This window comes from Chiloscyllium punctatum, chromosome 8 (assembly GCF_047496795.1).
Source record: "Chiloscyllium punctatum isolate Juve2018m chromosome 8, sChiPun1.3, whole genome shotgun sequence".
Classification (NCBI taxonomy): domain Eukaryota; kingdom Metazoa; phylum Chordata; class Chondrichthyes; order Orectolobiformes; family Hemiscylliidae; genus Chiloscyllium; species Chiloscyllium punctatum.
In genome coordinates this window covers 79,485,972-79,510,244 of record NC_092746.1, presented here as the reverse complement: position 1 = coordinate 79,510,244, position 24,273 = coordinate 79,485,972, and the positions used below count along the sequence as shown (strand labels likewise).

The 24,273-nt window shown below is 40.8% G+C and overlaps 1 protein-coding gene across 4 annotated transcripts in view; it reads left to right on the top strand.

Annotated features, from left to right (window-relative positions):
* hacd1 (3-hydroxyacyl-CoA dehydratase 1) overlaps positions 1-24,273 on the top strand; it is a 79,414-nt gene that overhangs the window by 37,569 nt on the left and 17,572 nt on the right. For 2 of the 4 annotated variants that reach the window (XM_072575903.1, XM_072575904.1), the window contains exons 2-5: positions 14,017-14,134; positions 14,256-14,274; positions 14,358-14,446; positions 17,182-17,303. In XM_072575903.1, coding sequence (XP_072432004.1) covers positions 14,017-14,134; positions 14,256-14,274; positions 14,358-14,446; positions 17,182-17,303 — 348 coding nt within the window. Of the gene's footprint in view, positions 1-13,995; positions 14,135-14,255; positions 14,275-14,357; positions 14,447-17,181; positions 17,304-24,273 lie in introns of all 4 variants that reach the window. The other 2 variants (XM_072575902.1, XM_072575901.1) reach the window with 2 other exon arrangements.

Below are 24,273 nucleotides of genomic sequence, written 5' to 3'. Positions count from 1 at the left end.
TCATCTGAGACTGTCTCCTGATTCAGGTTTCCCAGCTGGAAAAACCAACTGTCATCCCTCTTCCCTTGAAGAATTATTGATGTTTGAATGAGGTCAACTCTTGAGCTTCTAAATTCCAGAGAATATAGGCCCAATGTATTTAGTCTTAGCTCAGAGAACATTCCTAGAAATTAGGAGGTAAACTCAGTAATGTTAAGTCAATGTTACTTTTAGCTTGTTTATTTAACTTGAAATCTTAACTTGAAATCCTGTCTTGCAATTATTTGAAGTCAGTCACTGGGGACTGGAACTTTTGAAAGTCATCTGGCTTTATGGAGATTGTAACAGCTATCTTTGAAAACATCCCCAATTGTTTAAGAGCAAATATTCTCTGTACACTTAATGTGTCCTCCAAAGAGAGTTTGAGGATATTAAGCCGATACTGTCCATGTGTACTGTCCAGAGGAATGAGAGGTGATTTCATTAAAATGTGTAAAATTCCTCCTGGAGTTAATTCTGAGTATGTGGTTCTCTGGCTGTTGAGTCCAGAACCAGAATCACAGCCTTGAAGTAAGGCATCAGCCATTTAGGCCCAAGTAAAAGAATTATTTTGTCTTTAAGCATTTTTAGGGCCATTCACTGAATTGTTGGACATGACATAAACCATATGTTCTGGAGGTAGTATGACAAGATGAGTTAATGTGGAGGAGACAAACCATGATCTTATTGAATAGTTGAGCAGGTTCAAAGGCGTGGACTGTTTCACCAATTTGATTTAAGAGTCACCATTGATTAATCGAGCTTGGATAAAAAAATATTTTTTTTAAACAACTCATGGACTCAGTAGAAAATCAAATTATGACTACCTGGGGACAAATTATTGTGTCCATTATCCTCTTTCACTCCTACGTGAATGCTCTGCAGCATTATTATGTTATTACGGTCATTTCAATTTTGCAAAATTTAATTTTAAATTTATTTAATGACATACTAAGATAATGAATGTGCATCAGAAGTAGGTTTTATTTAAATGGCTATGAAAAGGGTTTCATGTAGAAATTCACCATTTTCCTCTGCGCCCTGATTTATAAAATAATAAAGATGCTCGATTTGTATACTTCATTCCCCATTTCAGAAAAACATCCCAGACGACATGGTGTGAACCAATCTGCCATTGCAGAAATGATTTTATCCTCCTCTGGAGAAGTTTGTTGATTTTCTACAAATGTTTTACATGACATTGTCGGTATGAATTTGTAATTCGGTTGAAATTTCTGAAGCTAGCATACACAAACCAGGCAATGAAGAGAAAGTTTGATATATGTTCAAATTTCACTTTCCAGAAGTGAAACCAAGAGGTTTGCCATCAAATCGTTTTGGACAGTGAATTTATCTAGAAGTGCAAATTATATTGACTATTTTAGCACATAGTACTCTTTACCTTTCAAGCCTTTAAATGTGATTTTCTATTTTTGTTTTATAGAATAGGACCATGAGGTTTCAATTGGGCCTCTCTATCTCATTCAAAAGTCAATTATCAGCAGGATTAACGTTATGCCAAACCATTAAATGCATATTAAAGATAGATGAAATTATTTCTTTTGAACCCTGATGAGTTTGTGTCTAAATGTAAGGATATGTTTCAAGACTTAGAATTCTATGTAGTTGTGCCTACTTTTAAGGGAGAGGGGAGGTAGTAGATGGTGTAAGTTGAATAGGGGGGTGGTAGATGGTGAAAGTTGAATAAGAAATTCTAAAGATGACCATTTCAATTTTTGTAAAAACTTATCTCGTTCACTAATGTCCTTTTTAAGGAAGGAAAACTACAATCCTTACCTGGCCTGGCATTTGTGTCAACAATGTGGTAAACTTTCAACTGTCCTCAGAATGGCCTAGTATGTCATTCAATTCTATTAAAGAGAAATGAACCCAGATTGACCATTTGATGTTGGTACTAAAAGCAACAACAGCAAATTTACCCCTGTTGATCCTCCAGTATCTTTGGTTAATGCCAAAATAGGGAGAGCTGTCTCAGACTAGAGGAGAAATTGCCTGACAAAGAACAAAGAAAATTTACAGTCCAGGAACAGGCCCTTTGACCTAGGCCGATACAAATCTACTGTCTAAACCTATCGCCCAGTTCCTCAGTATCTGTATACCTCTGCTCCCCACCTATTCACGCATCTGTCCAGACACACCTTAAATTAATCTACCGTGCCTGCCTCTACTACCTCTGCTGGCAACATGTTCCAGGCACCTACCACCCTCTGTGTAAAGTACTTGCCACGTGTATCCCCCTTAAACTTTTCACTTTTCGCCTTCCTCCTTGAAAGTGTGACCTCTCATTATTGAATCCCTCACCCTGGGGAAAAAGCTTAAATCTATCTACCCTGTCTTACCCTTCATGATCTTGTCGACCTCAATCAGGTCCCCCCTGCAAAATCTCCTTTTTTCTAATGAAAACAATCCTAACCTACTCAACCTCTCTTGATAGCTAGCATCTTCCATACCAGGCAACATCCTCGTAAACCTTCTCGGCACCCTCTCCAAAGCATCCACGTCCTTTTGGTTATGTGGCGACTAGAACTGTACACACAGTATTCCAAATGTGGCTGAACCAAAGTCCTGTACAATTTTAACATGACCTGCCAGCTCTTATACTCAATACCCCATCTGATGAAGGCAAGCATACCATATGCCTCCTTGACCACCCTATCCATCTGTACAGCCACCTTCTGGGTACAATGGACCTGAACTCCCAGATCTCTCTGCACATCAACTTTTCCCAAGTCTCTTCCAGTTGCAATATCATTCGCTCGAGATTTAGTCTTCCCAAAATGCATCACCTCACATTTGCCCAGATTGAATTCCATCTGCTACTTCACCGCCCAACTCTCCAATCTATCTATATTCTCCTGTATTCTTTGACCGTCCCCTATGCTTTCTGCTACTCCACCAATTTTCGTGTCATCTGCAAACTTACTGATCAGACCAACGATACCCTCTTCCAGATCATTGATGTATATTATAAACAATAATGGCCTCAGCACTGATCCCTGTGGAACACCACTGGTCACCTTTCTCCATTTCAAGAAACTCCCTTCGAGAAACTACTCTCTGACTCCTGTTGCTTAACCAGTTCTTTATCCACCTAGCTAGAACACCCTGTACACCGTGTGACTTCCCAAGGTAAACTAATGGAGAAAGTGGAATTGAATCAAACGCCTTACTAAATTCCATGTATATGACATCTACAGCCCTTCCTTCATCTCTCAACTTGAGCACTTCCTCAAAGAACTCTATTAAGTTGGTAAGGCACGATCTCCCTCACTCAATACCATGTTGCCTATCACCGATAAGCCCATTCTTTTCAAATATAAATAGATTCTATTCCTCAGTTCCCTCTCCAGCAACTTTCCCACCACTGACGTCAGGCCCACTGGTTTGTAGTTACTTGGAATATCCCAACTACCCTTCTTGTACAAGGGGACAACATGAGCAACTCTCCAGTCCTCTGGCACCTTACCTTTTGTTAAAGATGCTACAAAGATATCTGTCAGGGCCCCAGCTATTACTTCTCTCGCCTCCCTCAGCAACCTGGGATAGATCCCATTCGGTCATGGGGATTTGACTATCTTTAATATTCTTTATTCTGGATTAGTGGTGCTGGAAGAGCACAGCAGTTCAGGCAGCATCCAAGTAGCTTCGAAATCTACGTTTCGGGCAAAAGCCCTTCATCAAGAATAAAGGCAGTGAGCCTGAAGCGTGGAGAGATAAGCTAGAGGAGGGTGGGGGTGGGGAGAAAGTAGCATAGGGTACAATGGGTGAGTGGGGGAGGGACGAAGGTGATAGGTCATGGAGGAGAGGGTGGAGTGGATAGGTGGAAAAGAAGATAGGCAGGTAGGACAAGTCCGGACAAGTCATGGGGACAGTTACTGAGCTGGAGCTGGAAGTTTAGAACCAGGGTGAGGTGGGGGAAGGGGAAATGAGGAAACTGTTGAAGTCCACATTGATGCCTTGGAGTTGAAGTGTTCCGAGGCGGAAGATGAGGGGTTCTTCCTCCAGGCGTCTGGTGGTGAGGGAGCGGCGGTGAAGGAGGCCCAGGACCTCCATGTCCTCGGCAGAGTGGGAGGGGGAGTTGAAATGTTGGGCCACGGGGCAGTGTGGTTGATTGGTGTGGGTGTCCTGGAGATGTTCCCTAAAGCGCTCTGCTAGGAGGCGTCCAGTCTCCCCAATGTAGAGGAGACCGCATCGGCAGCAACGGATACAGTAAATGATATTAGTGGATGTGCAAGTAAAACTTTGGATGTGGAAGGCTCCTTTAGGGCCTTGGATAAAGGTGAGGGAGGAGGTGTGGGCGCAGGTTTTACAGTTCCTGCGGTAGCAGGGGAAAGTGCCAGGATTGGAAGGTGGGTTGTTTGGGGGCGTGGACCTGACCAGGTAGTCACGGAGGGAACGGTCTTTGCGGAAGGCGGAAAGGGGTGGGGAGGGAAATATATCCCTGGTAGTGGGGTCTGTTTGGAGGTGGCGGAAATGTCGGCGGATGATTTGGTTTATGCGAAGGTTGGTAGGGTGGAAGGTGAGCACCAGGGGCGTTCTGTCCTTGTTACGGTTGGAGGGGTGAGGTCTGAGGGCGGAGGTGCGGGATGTAGACGAGATGCATTGGAGGGCATCTTTAACCACGTGGGAAGGGAAATTGCGGTCTCGAAAGAAGGAGGCCATCTGGTGTGTTAATATTCTTTAGTCTACCAACAAATTTTCCCTTTTTATGTCAACGTGATCCAGAGTAAACAAATTTCTATCTCTAATCTCAGTATTCATCACCTTCCATTCCTCAGTGAACACTGATGCAAAGTAATCATTGAGAAACTCGCCCATTTTCTCAGGTTCAACACACAACCTTCCTTCCTTATCCTTTAGTGGATCAACCCTTTCTCTGGTTACCCTGTTGCTTCTTATATAAGAATAAAAGGTCTTGGGATTCTCCTAATTCTGCTCACTAAAGTTATTTCATGACCCCTTTTAGCCTGTTGATTCCTCATTTCTGATTGGTCCTACTCTCCCGATATTTCTCCAAGGCCCGTTCTGTCTGGACCTTATGTACGCTTCCCTTTTCCTCTTGACTAGTTGCACAATTTCTCCTCCTTAACCACTCTAACCACTGCACAATTTCTCATATCATCCACGGTTCACAAATCTTGCCTTTCCCTATCACTTGTTTTCAAAGTGACATGCCTATCTTCAATCTATATTTGAAAGCCCCCCCACTATCACATATGGACTTTTCTTTAAATATGTGTCTAATCCACATTTCCTAACTCCTCCCTAATTTTGATATAATTGGCCTTGGCCAGTTCAGTACTTTTCCCTTAGGACCACTCTCATCTTTATCTACGAATATTCTAAACTTTACAGAATTGTGGTCACAAGTACCAAAGAAATCCCCCACTGCAACTTCTACCACCTGGCCTGGCTCATTCCCCAACACCAGTCCAATATGGCCCTTCCCTTGTTGGACTATTTACATACTACTCTAGAAAACTTTCTTGGATGCTCCTTACAAATTCTGCCTCAGCCAAACCTCTGACATGAAGTGTATCCCAGTCAATGTTGGGAAAATTAAAATCTCCCATCACCACCAGCCTGTGCCTCTACATCTTTCCATAAGCTGTTTACCTATTTGTTCTTTTACCTCACATTCACTGTTGGGAGGTCTGTAATACAGCCCCACTAAAGTAATTGCACCCTTCTTATTTCTCAGCTCCACCCATAATGCCTCACTGCTCAATCCCTCCTTTCACACTGCTGTGATATCATTCCTGACCAACAATACAGCTTCTCCCCCTGCCCTTTTACTTCCCTCCCTGCCCTGTCTGACGCATCTATATTCTGGAACATTTAGTTGCCAATCATGCCCTTCCTTCAACCAAGTCTCTGTGATTGCAATAACGTCATACTCCCAGGCACCAATCCAAACCTGAAGTTCATCTGCCTAACCCACTATACGCCTTGCATTAAAGTATATGCACTTCAGGCTGCCAGTTCTTTTACGTTCATCTGCTCTCTGCCTACTGTTTCCTTTGGTAATGCTGACTTCATGATCCTTTCATTCTTCAGCTTCCAACTCACTGTCTAGTAGTCTTCTCTTCTGGTTTCCAGTCCCTTGCCACATTAGTTTAAAACCTCCCCAACCACAGTAGAAAAAGCTCCCCCAAGGACATTAGTTCCAGTCTGGTTCAGGTGTAGAGTGTCCAATTTGTAATAGTCTCACCTTCCCCAGAACCGGTTTCAATGTCCCACAAGTCTGAACCCTTCCCTCCTACACCATCCCTCAAGCCACGTGTTCATCCTACCTATTCTTTCATTTCTACGCTGGCTAGCACGTGGCACTGGTAGCAATCCCAAGATCACTGCCTTTAACTTCCTTCCTAGCTCCCTGAATTCTGCTTTCAGGACCTCATGTCATTTTTTTACTTATCATTGCTGCCTATGTGCACCATGACAACTGGTTGTTTACCATCCCCTTTCAGAATTTGTCTGCAGCTGATTGGTTACATAGCCATACACGTGGAATCTTACACACTGCTTCAGACACCACCATCACTATCCCTAGGTGTGTCCTGCTCCAATAGCAGGACAGTGGTATAAAGTTGAGAGTGATTTGCTATAGAAGTCCTCAATGGTGACTTTGTATCCCTTGAAGTTTCTTGACAGTACGTGGAGCATGGGCAAGGAGTCCTGCTGTTGATTATCACATGCCATCCCATCAATTGATGAATCAGTGCTCCTCCTTGTTGAGGTATAATTAGATAGTCATATAGCATGGAAACAGACCTTCAGTCCAACCAATTCATGCCAATCATAATCACAAGCTAAATTCATTCCATCTGCCTGTGCTTGGCCCATGTCCCTCCAAACATTTCTTATTCATGTACTTATCTAAATGTATTTTAAATGTTCTAACTATACCCGCATCTACCACTCTCTGTGGAAGTTCATTCCACACACACAGCACTCTGGAGGGGAGAAAAAAATTGCTCCTTTTACATTTTTTAAATCTTTCTCCTCTCACCTTAAAAATACCCCCTACTCTTGAGATCCCCCCACCATAGGGAAAAGACACCTGCCATTCATCTTATCCATACCCTTATGATTTTATAAACCTCTATTTGGTCACCTCTCAACTTCATATCCTCTAATGAAAAATATTCCAGCCTCTCCTTATAAAGCAACCCCAACATTCCTAGCAAAGTCCTCGTTTGAAGAGTGTATTGAGGGTTGTAAGGGTTCAAAATATACTCTGCTGTTGGTGGATATTGAATTCAATTTACCAGTGGTTCAGCAGCACCATGACTGACCAAGATGGTCAGTTCCTTAAGGACAAAGCTGCTCGACTATGTCTGTGGCAACTGGCGAAGGAACCAATGGACCTATTTGGCCCATCCTTCACAATCTATCTGCTGCAGTAACATCTTTCCATGAATATACCAGTCAGTGATGGACTTGTGGAGAGGAAGATTTGCTTTCATATTGAAGACACTATCCAACATGATAATGGGCACGATTGCTGTACTAAACAGAACAGACTTTGAACAGAGCTAGCAATTCATGTCTGGGTATCCATGAGGTGCTATAGACCATCAACAACAGCAGAAGAGGATTCAAACACAAATCTGTGACATCATGACCCAACATATCTCCTATTCTGTGATTACCATCTCAGCAGGGGATCATTGCTGGTTAATGAGGAGTGCACGATCGAAAAATGAAACTAATCTACCGATTAATTCAGGGCTATTTCTGAGCCGAACAGCATATGCAGCAAGTGAATGGGCTAAGTAATTCTTCAACAGACATAAGACCACAAGACCATAAGACCTAGGAGTGGAAGTAAGGCCATTCGGCCCATCGAGTCCACTCCGCCATTCAATCATGGCTGATGGGCATTTTAACTCCACTTACCCGCATTCTCCCCGTAGCCCTTAATTCCTCGAGACAACAAGAATCTATCAATCTCTGCCTTGAAGACATTTAGCGTCCTGGCCTCCACTGCACTCTGCGGCAGTGAATTCCACAGGCCCACCACTCTCTGGCTGAAGAAATGTCTCCACATTTCTGTTCTGAATTGACCCCCTCTAATTCTAAGGCTGTGTCCATGGATCCTAGTCTCCTCACCTAACGGAAACCATTTCCTAGCGTCCACCCTTTCCAAGCCATGTATTATCTTGTACGTCTCTATTAAGTCTCCCCTTAATCTTCTAAACTCCAATGAATACAATCCCAGGATCCTCAGCCGTTCCTCATATGTTAGACCAACCATTCCAGGGATCATCTGTGTGAATCTCCACTGGACACGTTCCAGTGCCAGTATGTCCTTCCTGAGGTGTGGGGACCAAAACTGGACACAGTACTCCAAATGGGACCTAACCAGAGCTTTATAAAGTCTCAGTAGCACAACGGTGCTTTTATATTCCAACCCTCTTGAGATAAGTGATAACATTGCATTCGCTTTCTTAATCACGGACTCGACCTGCATGTTGACCTTTAGAGAATCCTCGACTAGCACTCCCAGATCCCTTTGTACTTTGGCTTTATGAATTTTCTCACAGTTTAGAAAGTAGTCTATGCTTTTATTCTTTTTGCCAAAGTGCAAGACCTTGCATTTGTTCACGTTGAATTCCATCAGCCATTTCCTGGACCACTCTCCCAAACTGTCTAGATCCTTCTGCAGCCTCCCCACTTCCTCAGTACTACCTGCCTGTCCACCTAACTTCGTATCATCTGCAAACTTCGCTAGAATGCCCCCAGTCCCTTCATCCAGATCATTAATATATAATGCGAACAGCTGTGGCCCCAACACTGAACCCTGCGGGACACCGCTCGTCACCGGCTGCCATTCCGAAAAAGAACCTTTTTATCCCAACTCTCTGCCACACATTCCACCCTGACCTTAAATTTACCTGGACTATCTCTGACACCTCGCTCCCCTTCCTGGACCTCTCCATCTCCATTAGTGACGACCGACTTGACACTGACATTTTTTACAAACCCACCAACTCCCATAGCTACCTGGATTACACCTCTTCCCACCCTACCTCTTGCAAAAATGCCATCCCGTATTCCCAATTTCTCCGCCTCTGCCGTATCTGCTCCCAGGAGGACCAGTTCCACCACAGGACACACCAGATGGCCTCCTTCTGTAGAGACCGCAATTTCCCTTCCCACGTGGTTAAAGATGCCCTCCAACGCATCTCGTCCACATCCCGCACCTCTGCCCTCAGACCCCACCCCTCCAACCGTAACAAGGACAGAACGCCCCTGGTGCTCACCTTCCACCCTACAAACCTTCGCATCAACCAAATCATCCACCGACATTTCCGCCACCTCCAAAAAGACCCCACCACCAGGGATATATTTCCCTCCCCACCCCTTTCCGCCTTCCGCAAAGACCGTTCCCTCTGTGACTACCTGGTCAGGTCCACACCCCCCTACGACCCACCCTCCCATTCTGGCACTTTCTCCTGCCACCGCAGGAACTGTAAAACCTGTACCCACACCTGGGCGGCAAGGTGGCACAGTGGTTAGCACTGCTGCCTCACAGCGCCAGAGATCCGGGTTCAATTCCCGCCTCAGGCGACTGACTGTGTGGAGTTTGCACGTTCTCCCCGTGTCTGCGTGGGTTTCCTCCGGGTGCTCCGGTTTCCTCCCACAGTCCAAAGATGTGCAGGTCAGGTGAATTGGCCATGCTAAATTGCCCGTAGTGTTAGGTAAGGGGTAAAGATAGGGGTATGGGTGGGTTGCGCTTCAGCGGGGCGGTGTGGACTTGTTGGGCCGAAGGGCCTGTTTCCACACTGTAAGTAATCTAATCTAATCTAATCTAAACCTCCTCCCTCACCTCTATCCAAGGCCCTAAAGGAGCCTTCCACATCCATCAAAGTTTCACCTGCACATCCACCAATATCATTTATTGTATCCGTTGCTCCCGATGTGATCTCCTATACATTGGGGAGACTGGGCGCCTCCTAGCAGAGCGCTTTAGGGAACATCTCCGAGACACCCGCACCAATCAACCAAACCGCCCCGTGGCCCAACATTTCAACTCCCCCTCCCACTCTGCTGAGGACATGGAGGTCCTGGGACTCCTTCACTGCCGCTCCCTCACCACCAGATGCCTGGAGGAAGAACGCCTCATCTTCCGCCTCGGAACACTTCAACCCCAGGGCATCAATGTGGACTTCAACAGCTTCCTAATTTCCCCTTCCCCCACCTCATCCTAGTTTCAAACTTCCAGCTCAGTTACTGTCTCCTTGACTTGTCCGACCTGCCTATCTTCTTTTCCACCTGTCCACTCCACCCTCTCCTCCTTGACCTATCACCTTCATCTCCTCCCCCACTCACCCATTGTACTCTATGCTACTCTCTCCCCACCCCCACCCTCCTCTCGCTTATCTCTCCATGCTTCATGCTCACTGCCTTTATTCCTGATGAAGGGCTTTTGCCCAAAACGTCGATTTCGCTGCTCGTTGGATGCTGCCTGAACTGCTGTGCTCTTCCAGCACCACTAATCCAGTATTTGGTTTTCAGCATCTGCAGTCATTGTTTTTACCTTCTGTCAGACAGCCAATCCTCAATCCATCCCAGGAGCTCACCTCGAACACCATGGGCCCTCACCTTGCTCAGCAGCCTCCTGTGTGGCATCTTATCAAAGGCCTTTTGGAAGTCTAGATTGACCACATCCACTGGGTTTCCCTGGTCTAGCCTACTTGTCACCTCTTCAAAGAATTCCAACAGGTTTACCAGGCATGACCTCCCCTTACTAAATCCATGTTGACTTGTTCTAATCAGACTCTGCTCTTCTAAGAATTTAGAAACCTCATCCTTAATGATGGATTCTAGAATTTTACCAACAACCGAGGTTAGGCTAATTGGCCTATAATTTTCCATCTTTTGTCTTGATCCTTTCTTGAACAAGGGGGTTACAACAGTGATCTTCCAATCATCCGGGACTTTCCCTGACTCCAGTGACTCTTGAAAGATCTCAACCAATGCCTCCGCTATTTCCTCAGCCACCTCTCTCAGAACTCTAGGATGTATCCCATCTGGGCCAGGAGATTTATCAATTTTAAGACTTTTTAGCGTTTTTTTACCACTATCTCTTGTAATGGCAACCATACTCAACTCAGCCTCCTGACTCCTTTTAATTGTTGGGATATTACTCCTGTCTTCCACTGTGAAAACTGACGCAAAGTACTTGTTAAGTTCTCCTGCTATTTCCTTATCTCCCATGACAGATCAGATGTAAGCTCTGTAATCCTGCCACATCTGCCATATCTCCTGTAATCCTGCCACATGGTGGGCGGCACGGTGGCACAGTGGTTAGCACTGCTGCCTCACAGCGCCGGAGACCCGGGTTCAATTCCTGCCTCAGGCGACTGACTGTGTGGAGTTTGCGCGTTCTCCGCGAGTCTGCGTGGGTTTCCTCTGGGTGCTCCGGCTTCCTCCCACAGTCCAAAGATGTTCAGGTCAGGTGAATTGGCCATGCTAAATTGCCCATAGTGTTAGGTAAGGTGTAAATATAGGGGTATGGGTGGATTGCGCTTCGGCAGGTCGGTGTGGACATGTTGGGCCGAAGGGCCTGTTTCCACACTGTAATGTAATCTAGTCTACCTGTTAGTTCTGCTGGACAATTACGTTGTTTCCTCGATGCAGATGGTCTACAAATATTCCCATTCCCAATTGTGATGGAACCCAACAATTATCACCAAAAGGTAAGGCTGAAGTTTTCACAACAATCTTCAGCCAGAAGTGCTGAGTGCATGATTTCCAGTCTTCCTCCAGAGGTCCCTAACATCACAGTTGCCTGTCTTTAGTCAATATGATTTACTCCACTTAACATCAAGAAATGGCTGAAAGCACTGATTGCTGGAAGAACTATGGCCCTCTAACAACATTTCCAACAACAGTTCTGAAGACTTCTGTTCCTGTACACATGCAGCAGGACAAACCCAACATGATGAATTATTGTCCCGTTAGTTTAATATTTAATAGTGACCATTATCAAATCCCCCATGATCAACATTCTGGAGCTTGGCATTGACTAGAATCTGAACTGGATTAAGCATATAATATTGTGGCTACAAGAGCAGGTCAGAGGTGAGAAATCCTGCAGAAAACAATTTAGCTCCTATTTACCCAATTCTGATGAAGGGCCCCTGCCCAACACGCTGAATTTCCTTCTTCTCGGATGTGCTTTTCCAGCACCACTCTAATCTTGACTCTAATCTCTAGCATCTGCAGTCCTCACTTTCTCCTATCTACCTAATGCCTGTCTCGCATCTACAAAACACAAGTACTGAGTGTGGCTGAAGACACCTCATTTATCTGGATATTTGCAATTACAAACAAGCTTCTATGACTCGAAACTTGACATCGCCTAGGACAAAATCACCTGTTTGGCAACACCATCCTCAAATATTCACTGTGAACACCATCACCACTCAGTAGCAGCTGTGTGTACAATCTACAAGATATAATGTATATATTTACAAAAACTCTTTAGACAGGAGCTTCCAGTCCAATTATAGATCACTACTATTTGGAAGGACAAGGTCACTTTCTCACGTATCAACACCACCATCAGCATGGTCATCTTCATGCCACTCATTTTCCTGACTTCGAAATATATTGCTGTTTTTTCAGTGTCACTGGGTCACAATCCTGGAACTCCCTGCCCATCAGCGTTGTGGTGTCTGCGCTAATTGGACTGCAGTCATCCGCGAAGACAGCTCACCACCACCCTGTCAAGGGCAAGTAAGAATGGGCAATAAATTCTGGCCTAACCAATGATACCCAAATCCCATAAGTGAATTTAAAATACATCATTTCAGGTTGTATAATGTGCTTATGTTTGTAACTTCTGCATCTGTAGCAACTAGATTTTTCCATAGCTTTTGAAGAGTTGTGTTGTGGCTACATAAATCTATGATGGTTTTTATTTCTAATTATTATCTTGCCCTGATTACTTTATTGTGAAGTGGTGATTTTGAAATGGCAGTGTGAATATTCTTTGAATGATTTTAAATTTCTTACTCATCTGGCAGCAGATTGAAGATTGATACTTGTAAATAATTGTGAGATCAATATTAGGCTGGTGATATTTAGCAATTCTTTGTTATTTGAGAAGAATACAATCTTAATTATATTGTGCAATGTAACTTGCTGCTTCAATAAATGTTTTGACTAAGTTGCTCTTTCAAAAAATACTTTCTGAGAAATATTGTTCTTAGGATAGTCAAGAATTATATTCCCTTGAACAGGAAAGGAGAACTTTTTTTTTAATACACATAGTGACTTGGCTTTCTTTAATAATGAATGATATAGGAAGGAGGAGTAGATCATTGACCCATTTGAGCCTGTTCCACCACTCACTGAGATCATGGCTGGCCTTGTCCAAGTCGTTCTGCTATAACATGCGTTTCGGCAGTGCAAATTAGTTAAACGAAATTGATGAATTGTGGACATTGTTTATATAACGCAAACTTTCTACTGAACAAGTATAATGATTTTTTTATTTGTGATCTTCTATAGCACAATTTTCTATAGCCACAAGATTGCAGAGGCACAAAGGTGTTGCATTACAGCAGAACAACCTGTATCTTAATTACATTTACTCATCTTTTAATCCATATCATTCAATACCTTACAGAACTGTCAGTTTCAACTGATCTAGTTGCGTTCACACAGGTCAAGAATTCTGGATTTTTGTGACCTTTTATGTGAAATAGTGCTTCTTGAAGCCAGCCTTGAATGGAGATTGCATTGAGAATGTTAATATGCTCATCAACTTGTGCTGTCAGTATTTTCTGTTTTGATGTTGACGTATTCATTCAATATGCACATATTTCATGAATTGTGCATTATAATGTGGCATTCCTTTGAGGTGAATTGCCTGTCACTGTTATTTACTTTAAAATTACTGTGTTTTTTTTTTCACCTTGCCCCTCATTCTGTACTTAGATTACTTATTTCTGTCCCAAGGTGGCTGGTACTAGCTGTGGCTATGATTCGATTTTCTTACCAGAAAAGAACACACAAGGGACTATATAGGAGCATACAAAAGACACTAAAATTTTTCCAGACATTTGCATTGCTAGAGGTAAAAATATTGATTGCTATTATTACAGTATTTGTGCAAACTGATTATGTAATGTATCATTCAAATTTTAGCTGCTTACAATGATCTCATGGTTTTTTTTCTTTCTTATATTGTTTAACAGATTATCCACTGTGCTGTTGGTGAGTAATTGGTGAATTGGTAAATTGATAAAGATACTAAATATGGAATCTTTTATTAACTACAAAGTTACTTTTTTTTTAAGGGATAGTGCGAACTTCGGTGCTTGTTACTGGGGTCCAAGTCATGTCCAGAATTTTCATGGTGTGGTTTGTTATCCATAGTATAAGACCGGTAAGTTTAATTCAATCTTTTGATTGAATACTGAAGCCTCTATTTGTTTTTCCTGTCCTGCTGATAGTATTGCTATTGTGCAGATTTGGAAAAAAAATTCTCAGATTAATAATAGTAATAATACAAACTGTGTATTGGTTTGTTCTCTTCTTTATGGAAATTCTTGATGGCATAACTCTCCTTCTAATAATAGTGTAAATTGTAATCATTCTCTCAATATGCAATTCTGCAGCTACCATGTGAATCATTGCTTACCTAGGGAAACACTGTTTTGTCATTGTTTGTTCACATTGCTCCAATTTCTATTTAATAAAAATGGTAGTGAGAACTAAAAAAAGCTATGAAGTGAATGGCACTGCTAGCAATGCTGATTTCCTGTTTACTAAATGCAGGTTTTGCTCAGTGTTTAAGTAATGCTTAAGAATGTTGAGTTCAAGACTTTGCTATATTGAAATGTATTGGTGTATCAATCTAATGAAAGGCTTCACACCTTTCATACATGAATTTAAAGAGTGTCTTTAAAATGAGACTATAAACAGAGTAATATTGAATGAAATTTTCCATCGGTAATGCATTATGATGTTAAGGCAGTTTTGAGTTAGTTGTAAGTGATAACTCATGCCTGTTATTGTATCATCAGAGTCAAGACAAGTCAAATCACTACAGTCTTACCAGACCATAGGGCTGCTCTTTTATTAGAGAGAGATTGGTGCTGGTTTAACCTCAGGCAAGAGGAGGGATTGAGAGGGAGAGCCCTTCATGGTAACCTCAGCCAGTATGGGGATTGAACCCACACTGTTGGTATCACATTGCTTTACAAACCACTATCCAACCACTTGGCTAAACCAATCCCCATCATAAGGGTATTGAAATTCTTTACAGTTAGTGCATACTTTTGAAGACTGCCTTCTACGTTTGCCTAAAACTTAATGTGCGTACAACAAATCCATGAGATCAAATCTATGGATTTTACTTTGATGCATGTTGAGGGAGGATATTTGGTTAAGGCACTGGGAGATTTCCGGTTTTCCTTAGAATAATTCTATGTGAATATTTATATCCATCTAAATAGGGAATGCACCCATAGTTCAAAGATATGGTGTCTTTGTTATTACGGTATTTAAAGAAATGCTGCTTAGTGCCTTAGGAGTTTAGTGCATGCTAGTAAGATAGAAATTGCATTATTTACTAAATATGTGCTTAATAAACTTGAATAGTATTTATTTTCTCCACTTTTTGTATTTCATAATGACAGTGAAATATTATAGCAAAAATAGGTGAAAACGAACCATTTAAATTCTGATTTAAGATTGTTGATTTCAATTAAATAATTATAAATGGGGAATGTACTAGAATAATATACTATTCAGTGAAATGGTAGGACGCAAGATTCTTGTTATTCTTTTTCTGAGACTTGATCTCAGCTTTTTGAAATTTCAACACAGCAGTGGATTGGAGGGGAATCATCTACTGTGTTTTCACATAGATGGAAACCTGTAAATGAATTGCTTCCCAAAATAGAGACAAGGATGAGATGTAGCACTAAGCTACAAATATAGGTAAATAATTACTTAACAGTGCCAGAAAATGTGTTTAAAATATTTCTTCTTGTTATAAATTCTCAGTCACAAATTACGAATTTGGCTAAAGGTATATTCTAGTCTAACATCTGGAATGAGAAGATTATGTATGCTCTAAAGTTTAGAAGACTCAGAGGTGACTTAATTGAAACATATAAGATCCTGATGGAACTAGACCAGTTTGGTGAGGAAAGGACTTTTCCACTTGTAGTTAAAAACAAAGGGTTTCTAATTTAAGACCCATGAGGAGAACTATTTTCTCTTGGAGGATTGAGTGTCTTTGAGAAACTCGCCCATTTTCTCAGGTTCGACACACAACCTTCCTTCCTTATCCTTTAGTGGATCAACCCTTTCTCTGGTTACCCTGCCTCAAAAGGCAGTAAATGTAGGATCTTTAATCATTCTTAAGTCAGAGGAGATGGATCCTTTATTTGAAGGAGATGAAAGATTATTGAGGATATGCAGGAATGTAGAGTTGAAGTTAAAATTGGATCAGTTGTGATCTTATTGAATGTCAGAGTAAGCTCAAAAGGCTGAGTGGCCTACTCTTGTTCCTTGTATGTTTATATGTTCATATGCTCATAGTTTCTATGAAGTATATAACTGACTTCTGGAATAAAATTGGTGCCACTGTATTCCAACAGCCAGATGCTATATCCAATAATTGGTTTGGTGCATTAATCATAGCAGAGCTTGTAACTTTTACAGGATATGTAATGAAACTCTAAGTAAACTGTGGGCATGAATTGCACTTTACATGTTTTCATTTGAAGAGCATGCGTACAAGATTTGCATGTGTAGTGTTGTTGGAATCAATGCATAAACACAATGAATGTTTCTTCCATTATGTATCTTGTGCCAGTGCTTGAGACATGTGTAACTATTTGTACAAATATCCATAGTGTTTGTATTTTTAACTTAGTAAATTTGAATTCTGCAATGCAATACAATATTTTTTTATAGTTTCAGCAAAACAGATGTAACGATGTTTGATTGTTTACGTGGAAAAATCAAATACATAATACTGTTGAATATTGCAAGGTGTCATTGCTTTAGTATGTAATCAGTAAGGAGAAATCAAATGCACTTCTGAATATGGGGGTTAAATCCTTTTCATTTCTGAACATGCCTGTTTTCTCATGGAATAATCTGCAGATACAGAATGAGGAAAGCGTCGTTCTTTTCTTGGTCACATGGACAGTGACAGAGATTACCCGATATTCCTTTTACACATTCAATCTGCTCAACCATTTGCCTTACTTCATTAAATGGGCCAGGTGGGAAAATGTGATGGTATGCAGCTGCTTTGTGATGACGTTTTGCATGCTGTACTAACACTGGATGTTGCTAATTCTAATCGAACTTTAGCTGTTGCAAAATAGCAGGATGCAGCTAATGGTTATGAAGGTGAGATGATATTGAATTATCTGCACCTGTTTGCTTTCATGCTAACTATCAGGTTATCTTGATTGTTCCTTGTGAACTCAGAGACTCTGTTCTGCAATCGTCATTTGGTGAAGCTTCTTAATGATTGAGTTAACTGAGAGGCCCAGATGTTTACAGAATCCTGATATCCTAATGTATTGCTTTGAGACTTTTGAATCCCTTTAATTTTAAAAACACTTAACTTCTTTTGAAATTACAAGAGGAGAGTTTGAATGCAAAGATGAATCTCAAATTCATGAAATTATTTAATTTGTGGCCATCAGCCCTGCAGTTCAAGACAATTGAAGAAATTTGAGTTGTTATAGTTGCTTAAGTGTCTCTTCAGTCATCTGAAGATGGATTATGCATTTTTGCTCAGCAACCACAATTTTTAATTTAGCTAATGATGATAAAGAGATTTCAACCTTGATTCACATTTTTTGCTATGGCCTTGAATCATAATGGACAGGTATTAATTGGAACAAGAAATATTGAACCAGTAAAAATTTTAATAAATTAGGATAAGTGAGAACAGGTATTTTACTGGGTTTAGGCTTAATTTTGAAATAGACCATTTCATCCAATCTGCCAAGTTTTTGGAACAGCATTGTATGGATTATTATAAAGCTGCCCACTACATCCTGGAAAGTGTTGTAAAATTAGTCTGTCTTCGGTCATACCACAATACAAAGAAAATCATATAGTAATATGCAATACATATGGTTCAAATGGTAAATCTACAACAATATAGCAAAATAATAAGTGACATCCTATGGCATTTCTCACAGTAGATCCAGTGTTAAATTGCTTAATTAATAGTGTGTGTGTTTGCCAGTTACAAAATATAATATATTTCATGTAGATAGGAAATCTATTATGCACATAGTTAATCTGCATATAGAAGTGAAATGCATGTACAAAAGAATAAAGTACCGTGAATTTCAGATATTGTATGTTGAATGAATGCCAGTTAAAAAGATATATAGAATAATATATTCAGTGAATTCCTGTATAAACAGGTGAAACTATCCTAGTGTATCTGTTTTCCTTTTATCACATTATGTTTATTGCTCACCTTTTGAATGCTCTTTCATTCTTCTCCTCCACAATTTTCCTTAGGTTATGATACTCTTCTTTCTTTCTTTCTTTATGCCATAACCCTTCACGCATGCTCTTTCAATTTACCTTCTATACTCTAGCTTCAGAGTCAAATTTTTCCACACCATAACAGCTGAAAAGCAAAATAATAGTGTATGAATGGTGTGAAAATGAGCAATTGATTTGAATCTCAAGGAAAATGATAGCAAATCCAGCTGAAAATCTATGGATTGTGGTGAAGTTGTCCTTGAAACGAAGTCAAAATCCTGGAACACACTCCCTAATAGCACTGAGAGTACCTTCACCACATAGATTGTGGTAATTTGCTGATGGGTTGTACAAATGTTCACTTCCATTTGTGCCCACTAGATAATGAAGCAGTTTGTGCCTTCATGCAGTAATATTTACACAACGTGAAGATGTGAGCTTATAAATAGTAAGTAATACTCATGTCACATACAAGCTAAGGAATGACAAGTTTCCTGCCTAATTGATACTATGTCCATCAACTTAAAAATTCACTCCCTTTATCACTGGTGCACCAAACCAAAGTGAACGTCTACAAGAACCACAGTAAAGTGTTACAACTTTGATGGACCTTCCAAACATATGACCTCTACCATCCATTAAAAACTTGTGTTAAGAATTCATATCTACATTTAATGACTGTTGGGGAAATTTAAACTGATGGAATTATTGGTACATTTTCTGGACAGGAAATATGATTTCTTGGAATTACGTTCAGCAATATGTGAGCTAGGGACCCACATGTGAATTAGTGAAGTCAAAAGTTTAATATGTGCCCTAAGTGCTGTTGATGCGAGTGACTTTGGCGGAACGGAGAAGTATATCTTTCAAGGAACTAAGAAAAGGAGTTTGCTGTAAATATTGAAAAGAAAACTGATTTTGAGAGGACTAGGGACTGATGCTAACAGTTGTCTAATTGCCCATTCTGGCCTTTGGGTCTGTGAATCAGAATTCAGAGGTCGGGAAGAAAAGGTACACTCCAAAAGCTGCAGTCTCTCTAAAGTTTAGCTTCTTAGACAACATTTCCAAATATCAGTATTTGTGTTAACCTAGTAAAACCTGAGGTAATGGACTGTGACCAATTCTCACCAACTCTAATCGAAGTTGATTGGAATTGGAGCTAGATATTTATCATCAACCTACAGTTGTCAGCAATTCAGCTTCATTGACAGCTCTGCCTATTTTCTGTTCTTTCACCAATATCTGCTTTGGACACCCTCACCATCTGCTTCTTCTTTTTCCACCACATAAAAAAAAATTCCTACCCACTTCAGTTATGAAGAAGACTGAACTCTCTTTCTCTCACCATAGATGCAGCCAGACCTGCTGAAATTCTCCAACCCATTTATTTAATTTCACATCTCCAGTATCTGCAGAATTGTGCTTTTAATTAATCAATGCACTTGCATTAAGAAATTTTCTTGAGAATAAGCATCTTAAAAAGCAGTTTATTGCAAGAAGCCTTGTTAATGTTTCTTCTTAGCAGCACAAAAGAGGAGAATTGACCATTTGGCATTGAATCGCCAAACTTACACTAATGGTGTCACTGGTAGAGTAATGGGGCTTTACTATCATTCATCCTGGCACAGGACAAACACGAGGACTGCAAGCATATGAGAACCTCACCATCTCCTTGACCAGTTGGAGGTGGATCAGAAACTGTGGTCCTGTTCATGATGCCCCATCCCATGAAAGATTTTTAGAAAATACCATCTGTGTACTGCCTGCTCAGTTGAAAGCTTTCCACACATAGGTAGAGCTAGCTTCAGTATTGATTTGGCTGCTTACATCATTTGGAACACAATGGAACAAAGTTTGAACCATACAAAGCTTAAACTTAGCCTGCAATGTTTTAAAGGTGGGAGTGGGGTTGGTGGGGGCAGGGAGAGACAATGTGGTAGAGGTTCATTTTGACTGGAGTTGGTACTGACAATCAAGCAGCAAGTGAACAATGGCACAGCGTAGGAAAGAGAAAGCAGGTTCCATGGGTTTCCAGTACCATGTTGGAGGCTATAATAGAGGAGCTAGGAAGATGCCATGCATCCTGTCAGCAGGAAGGAAACCCCTCCAGATACATGGTAAAAAAAGTGAGAGTGGATAAATGCCAATAATATAGATGTGATTCACAAAAGTTCAATGAACTTAAACATGTAGTCAAGGTTAGTACATATCTGTTCAAATGCCGCAAATTATCAATAGCAACAACTGAAATCACTTCATTGTCATCATTGACCGACCACAAGTCTCTTCCAATCAGTCTCTTAGCTAATCGCTACGTACCACAGTGCAGAAGGTTGTGGTTGGAGTACCATTCAAGCAAGATGCGTTGTCCTGGATGGCTTCCATTTTGGAGCTGCAAACATCCAGCCAATTTCATTTCAAACCTGGCTTGTGCCTTTTAAATGATAAGCAGGCATTGAGGAGATGGAAGATGAGTTACTTTCTGCAAGATTTCTCTGTTAAGACCTGCTGTTGTAGCCATTTGTTGCCCCTATTCAGTTTATGATGATTTGTAATCGCAAGATGTTTGTGGCAAAGTCAACAAATGGTAATGCCATTGAAAATTGTTCAATGGTTAGATTCTCTCATGTTTTGAGATGGTCATTACCTTGTATTTGTGTGAATGGATGTTATTTACGATTTAGCTCAAACCTGAATGTTTGTTCAGATCCTGCTGCATATAGTTTCTGTTCCTAAAGGATCACGAATGGTGCTGAACATTGTGCAATCGTCATGGAACATCCCTACTCCTGACCTTATGCAGTCGAAAATAATTCGGCCTGGTATAATATTGTGAGGAACTGAGGTTTCTTGGCAATGTGCTGGTGTCCTTACCACTGGACCAGGAGGCCTGGGTTCAAATCCCATCTGCTGCAGAGGTGTATCATAACAATTCTGAAGAGATACATTATCTATCTTCAAGAACTCCTGCAGTGATATTCTGGGGCTGAAATAATTGACTTCTAATAAGTACAATTATCTTCTTTTGAGCTAGGTGTGACTCCAATAGCTGGATAGATTTCCCCCAGGACTCCAGTTTTGCTAGTGCTGGTGGGTGAAATGTTGCCTTGATGTCAAGGGCAGACTCATGTCAGCTTTGGATTCAGCTCTTTATCTATGTTTGAACAGAGCTGGATATGAGGTCAAGAGCTCAGTGGCACTGGTAAAACCCAGTGTGAGTGGCAGTGTTTGTTTGGCATGGCAGATGGACATATCAGTGTACCAGTGTTTGTTGTTGATCAAGAGTAGACTGGTAAGATAATAATTGGCCAGATTGGATTTGTTCTGCTTTCAGTGCACAGGACATACCTGAGCAATTTTATAAATTGTCAAGTAGATACCAGTGTTGTAGTCATACTGGAAATGGGGCATGACTTGGTCTGGACTGCAAGTCTTCAGAACCATTGTCAAAATTGTCATGGCCCATTGCCTTTGATAGAATCATGGAATCTCCACAGTGTGGAAACATACACTATACAGTAATTGAAGGAGACTTCAATGTGCAGGTGGACTGAGAAAATCAAGTTGGTAGTGGTGCTTTAGAAAGGAGATGAGGAGGACCTTCTTTAGCCAGAAGATGGTGAATCAATGGAACTAATTGCTGCAGAAGGCTTTGGAGACCAAGTAAGTGAGTGTATTTAAGACAGAGATAGTTAGATTCTTGATTAGCAATGGGATCAATGGTTACAAGGAGAAGGCAGCAGAATGGGTTTGATAAACAAATTAGTTCTGATAGAGTGATGGAACAAACCTGATGCGTTGAATGGTCTAATGCTGCTCTAGTATCTTATAGTTGTTTCCATTTGTGGGACAGTACAGAACCAGAGGACGTAATTTCAGAGTAAGGGGATTGTATTACTGAGATAGATTTTTTTAATCAATTGAGATTCAAAAATTTAGTGGAAAAGGAAGGAAAGTAGAGTTTTGTATAATCAGATCAGGCATGAGCTAATTTTATATCTAAGCAGACTCAAATGAGATGAATGGCCTAATTCTGCTCCAATACATTGAGGTGGAAATGAAGTGGGACCAAAATATTGAAAAGAGATGAAATGCATGGGGGTTTAACATAATTGATCAAACTCAAGTCTTTTTTCCAAATAAGTCCAGTTTGACATTCTCTTTTTATGAAGAGATGCGCCTTTTTTAGGCAAGTTGTTTGAAACTGTAATACTGGAATAAGTATTTGGGGAAAAAAATAATTCATGTACTATAATTCCTGTCTTATGATACAGTTAAATGATTGTATGTCTCCCTCAAATTAACTTCACATTGTACGTAAATCATTTCTGGCAGTGACTGTTACATTCCAGATAAAAGGTATTTTCATGTGTGCAGCAAAGTGTTGGGACCTATTTAGCTAAGCTAAGCAGAACCTACAGAATTGTGAAATGACATAGTCATTTCCCATATCTAAAGATTGAAGGACTAATTCCAGTACTGCAACCTTTTATTTACATTTAATTTTCATGCATGAGGAATCTAAGTAAATGGAGATTTGCAAGCTTGCAGCATGGTAGGGTATTTGGCTCTTGAAACAGCAGCTCCTGCTACTGAAATAGTTTCATGTTTAGCTGCTGCCATTTTAAAGATGATCTGTTTTGGTCATGGAATGCACTTCTTACATTTCTTCAGATCCTCAGAGGTGATCGGAGTATTACTGTTACACCAGGCTTTCACAGTCATACTGTGTGAATGATTACATCTGCATGATTCATTTTGTGTGAAACATCTATGAAATGTTGCTTAATGTGTAATACTGAGCATGCTTTTCATCTTTAATTCACTTTTTCAGTCAGGAAAAAAAATAATTTAATGTTAAAAGTATAGTTTGTGCTGCAGAATTTCTCTTTTATTAAACATGTTCACGAAAATGTGTGGTAAAATTCTGTTGGTTTGGTATGATATTACATTAACCAAGTGGCAAAACTAGAGTGTTGTGATTTCCTTCCCGGTTCTCCCTCATACTTCAGTTGTGTCTCTAATATTCCCTGTGGGATCCAGCCTTACTCCCTCTGTGTATTTATGCTCTTCCTTTCCCTTGTGGCTGCCTAAGAAGGGAATAACTGTATGAATTCTGAGTACTGGGAATAGCTAGGTCAACAACCTGCTTCTTGACCTGCATTAAATGTGAGAATAAGAGGGAGTAGCCAAAGAGAGGGGTGAAATGTTTTAAGTACTTACTGATTGGCAGATGGAATATGATCAGTAATCAAGTCAAATTCTATTCTTAAAGTAAAATCAGTCCTGAAATATACATGCTTCATAGTATGTTCCGTGTTCTGATTAAAATATGAAATCACTGATTTTACACAGGATGTGCATGAACAAAAAATTTGTTATAGACTTGAATCCAGATCTCTCATCATCCAAAACGAAAGATCTGCAGTTGTGTAAATCAGAAGCCAAAGCAGAAGAAAGCTCAGCAGGTCTGGCAGTGTCGCTGAAAAGAAATCAAACTATGTCCTCCATATTTGTTGCATACATTTGACATCTTCCTTGATACATGTGTACCAGTGGCAAGTAGAATTTGTCATCAAAGGGGAAACAGAAAAAGGAAGATTTCAAAGATGTGGATTGAGGAGAATTTCAGATAGATAGCAATTTATTTTACTTGTATGCATATGCCAAAAAAGTTGGCAAAAGATTGCAACAAATACGAGGATATAGTGATCTGAATTCAAGCCTATACCAGAA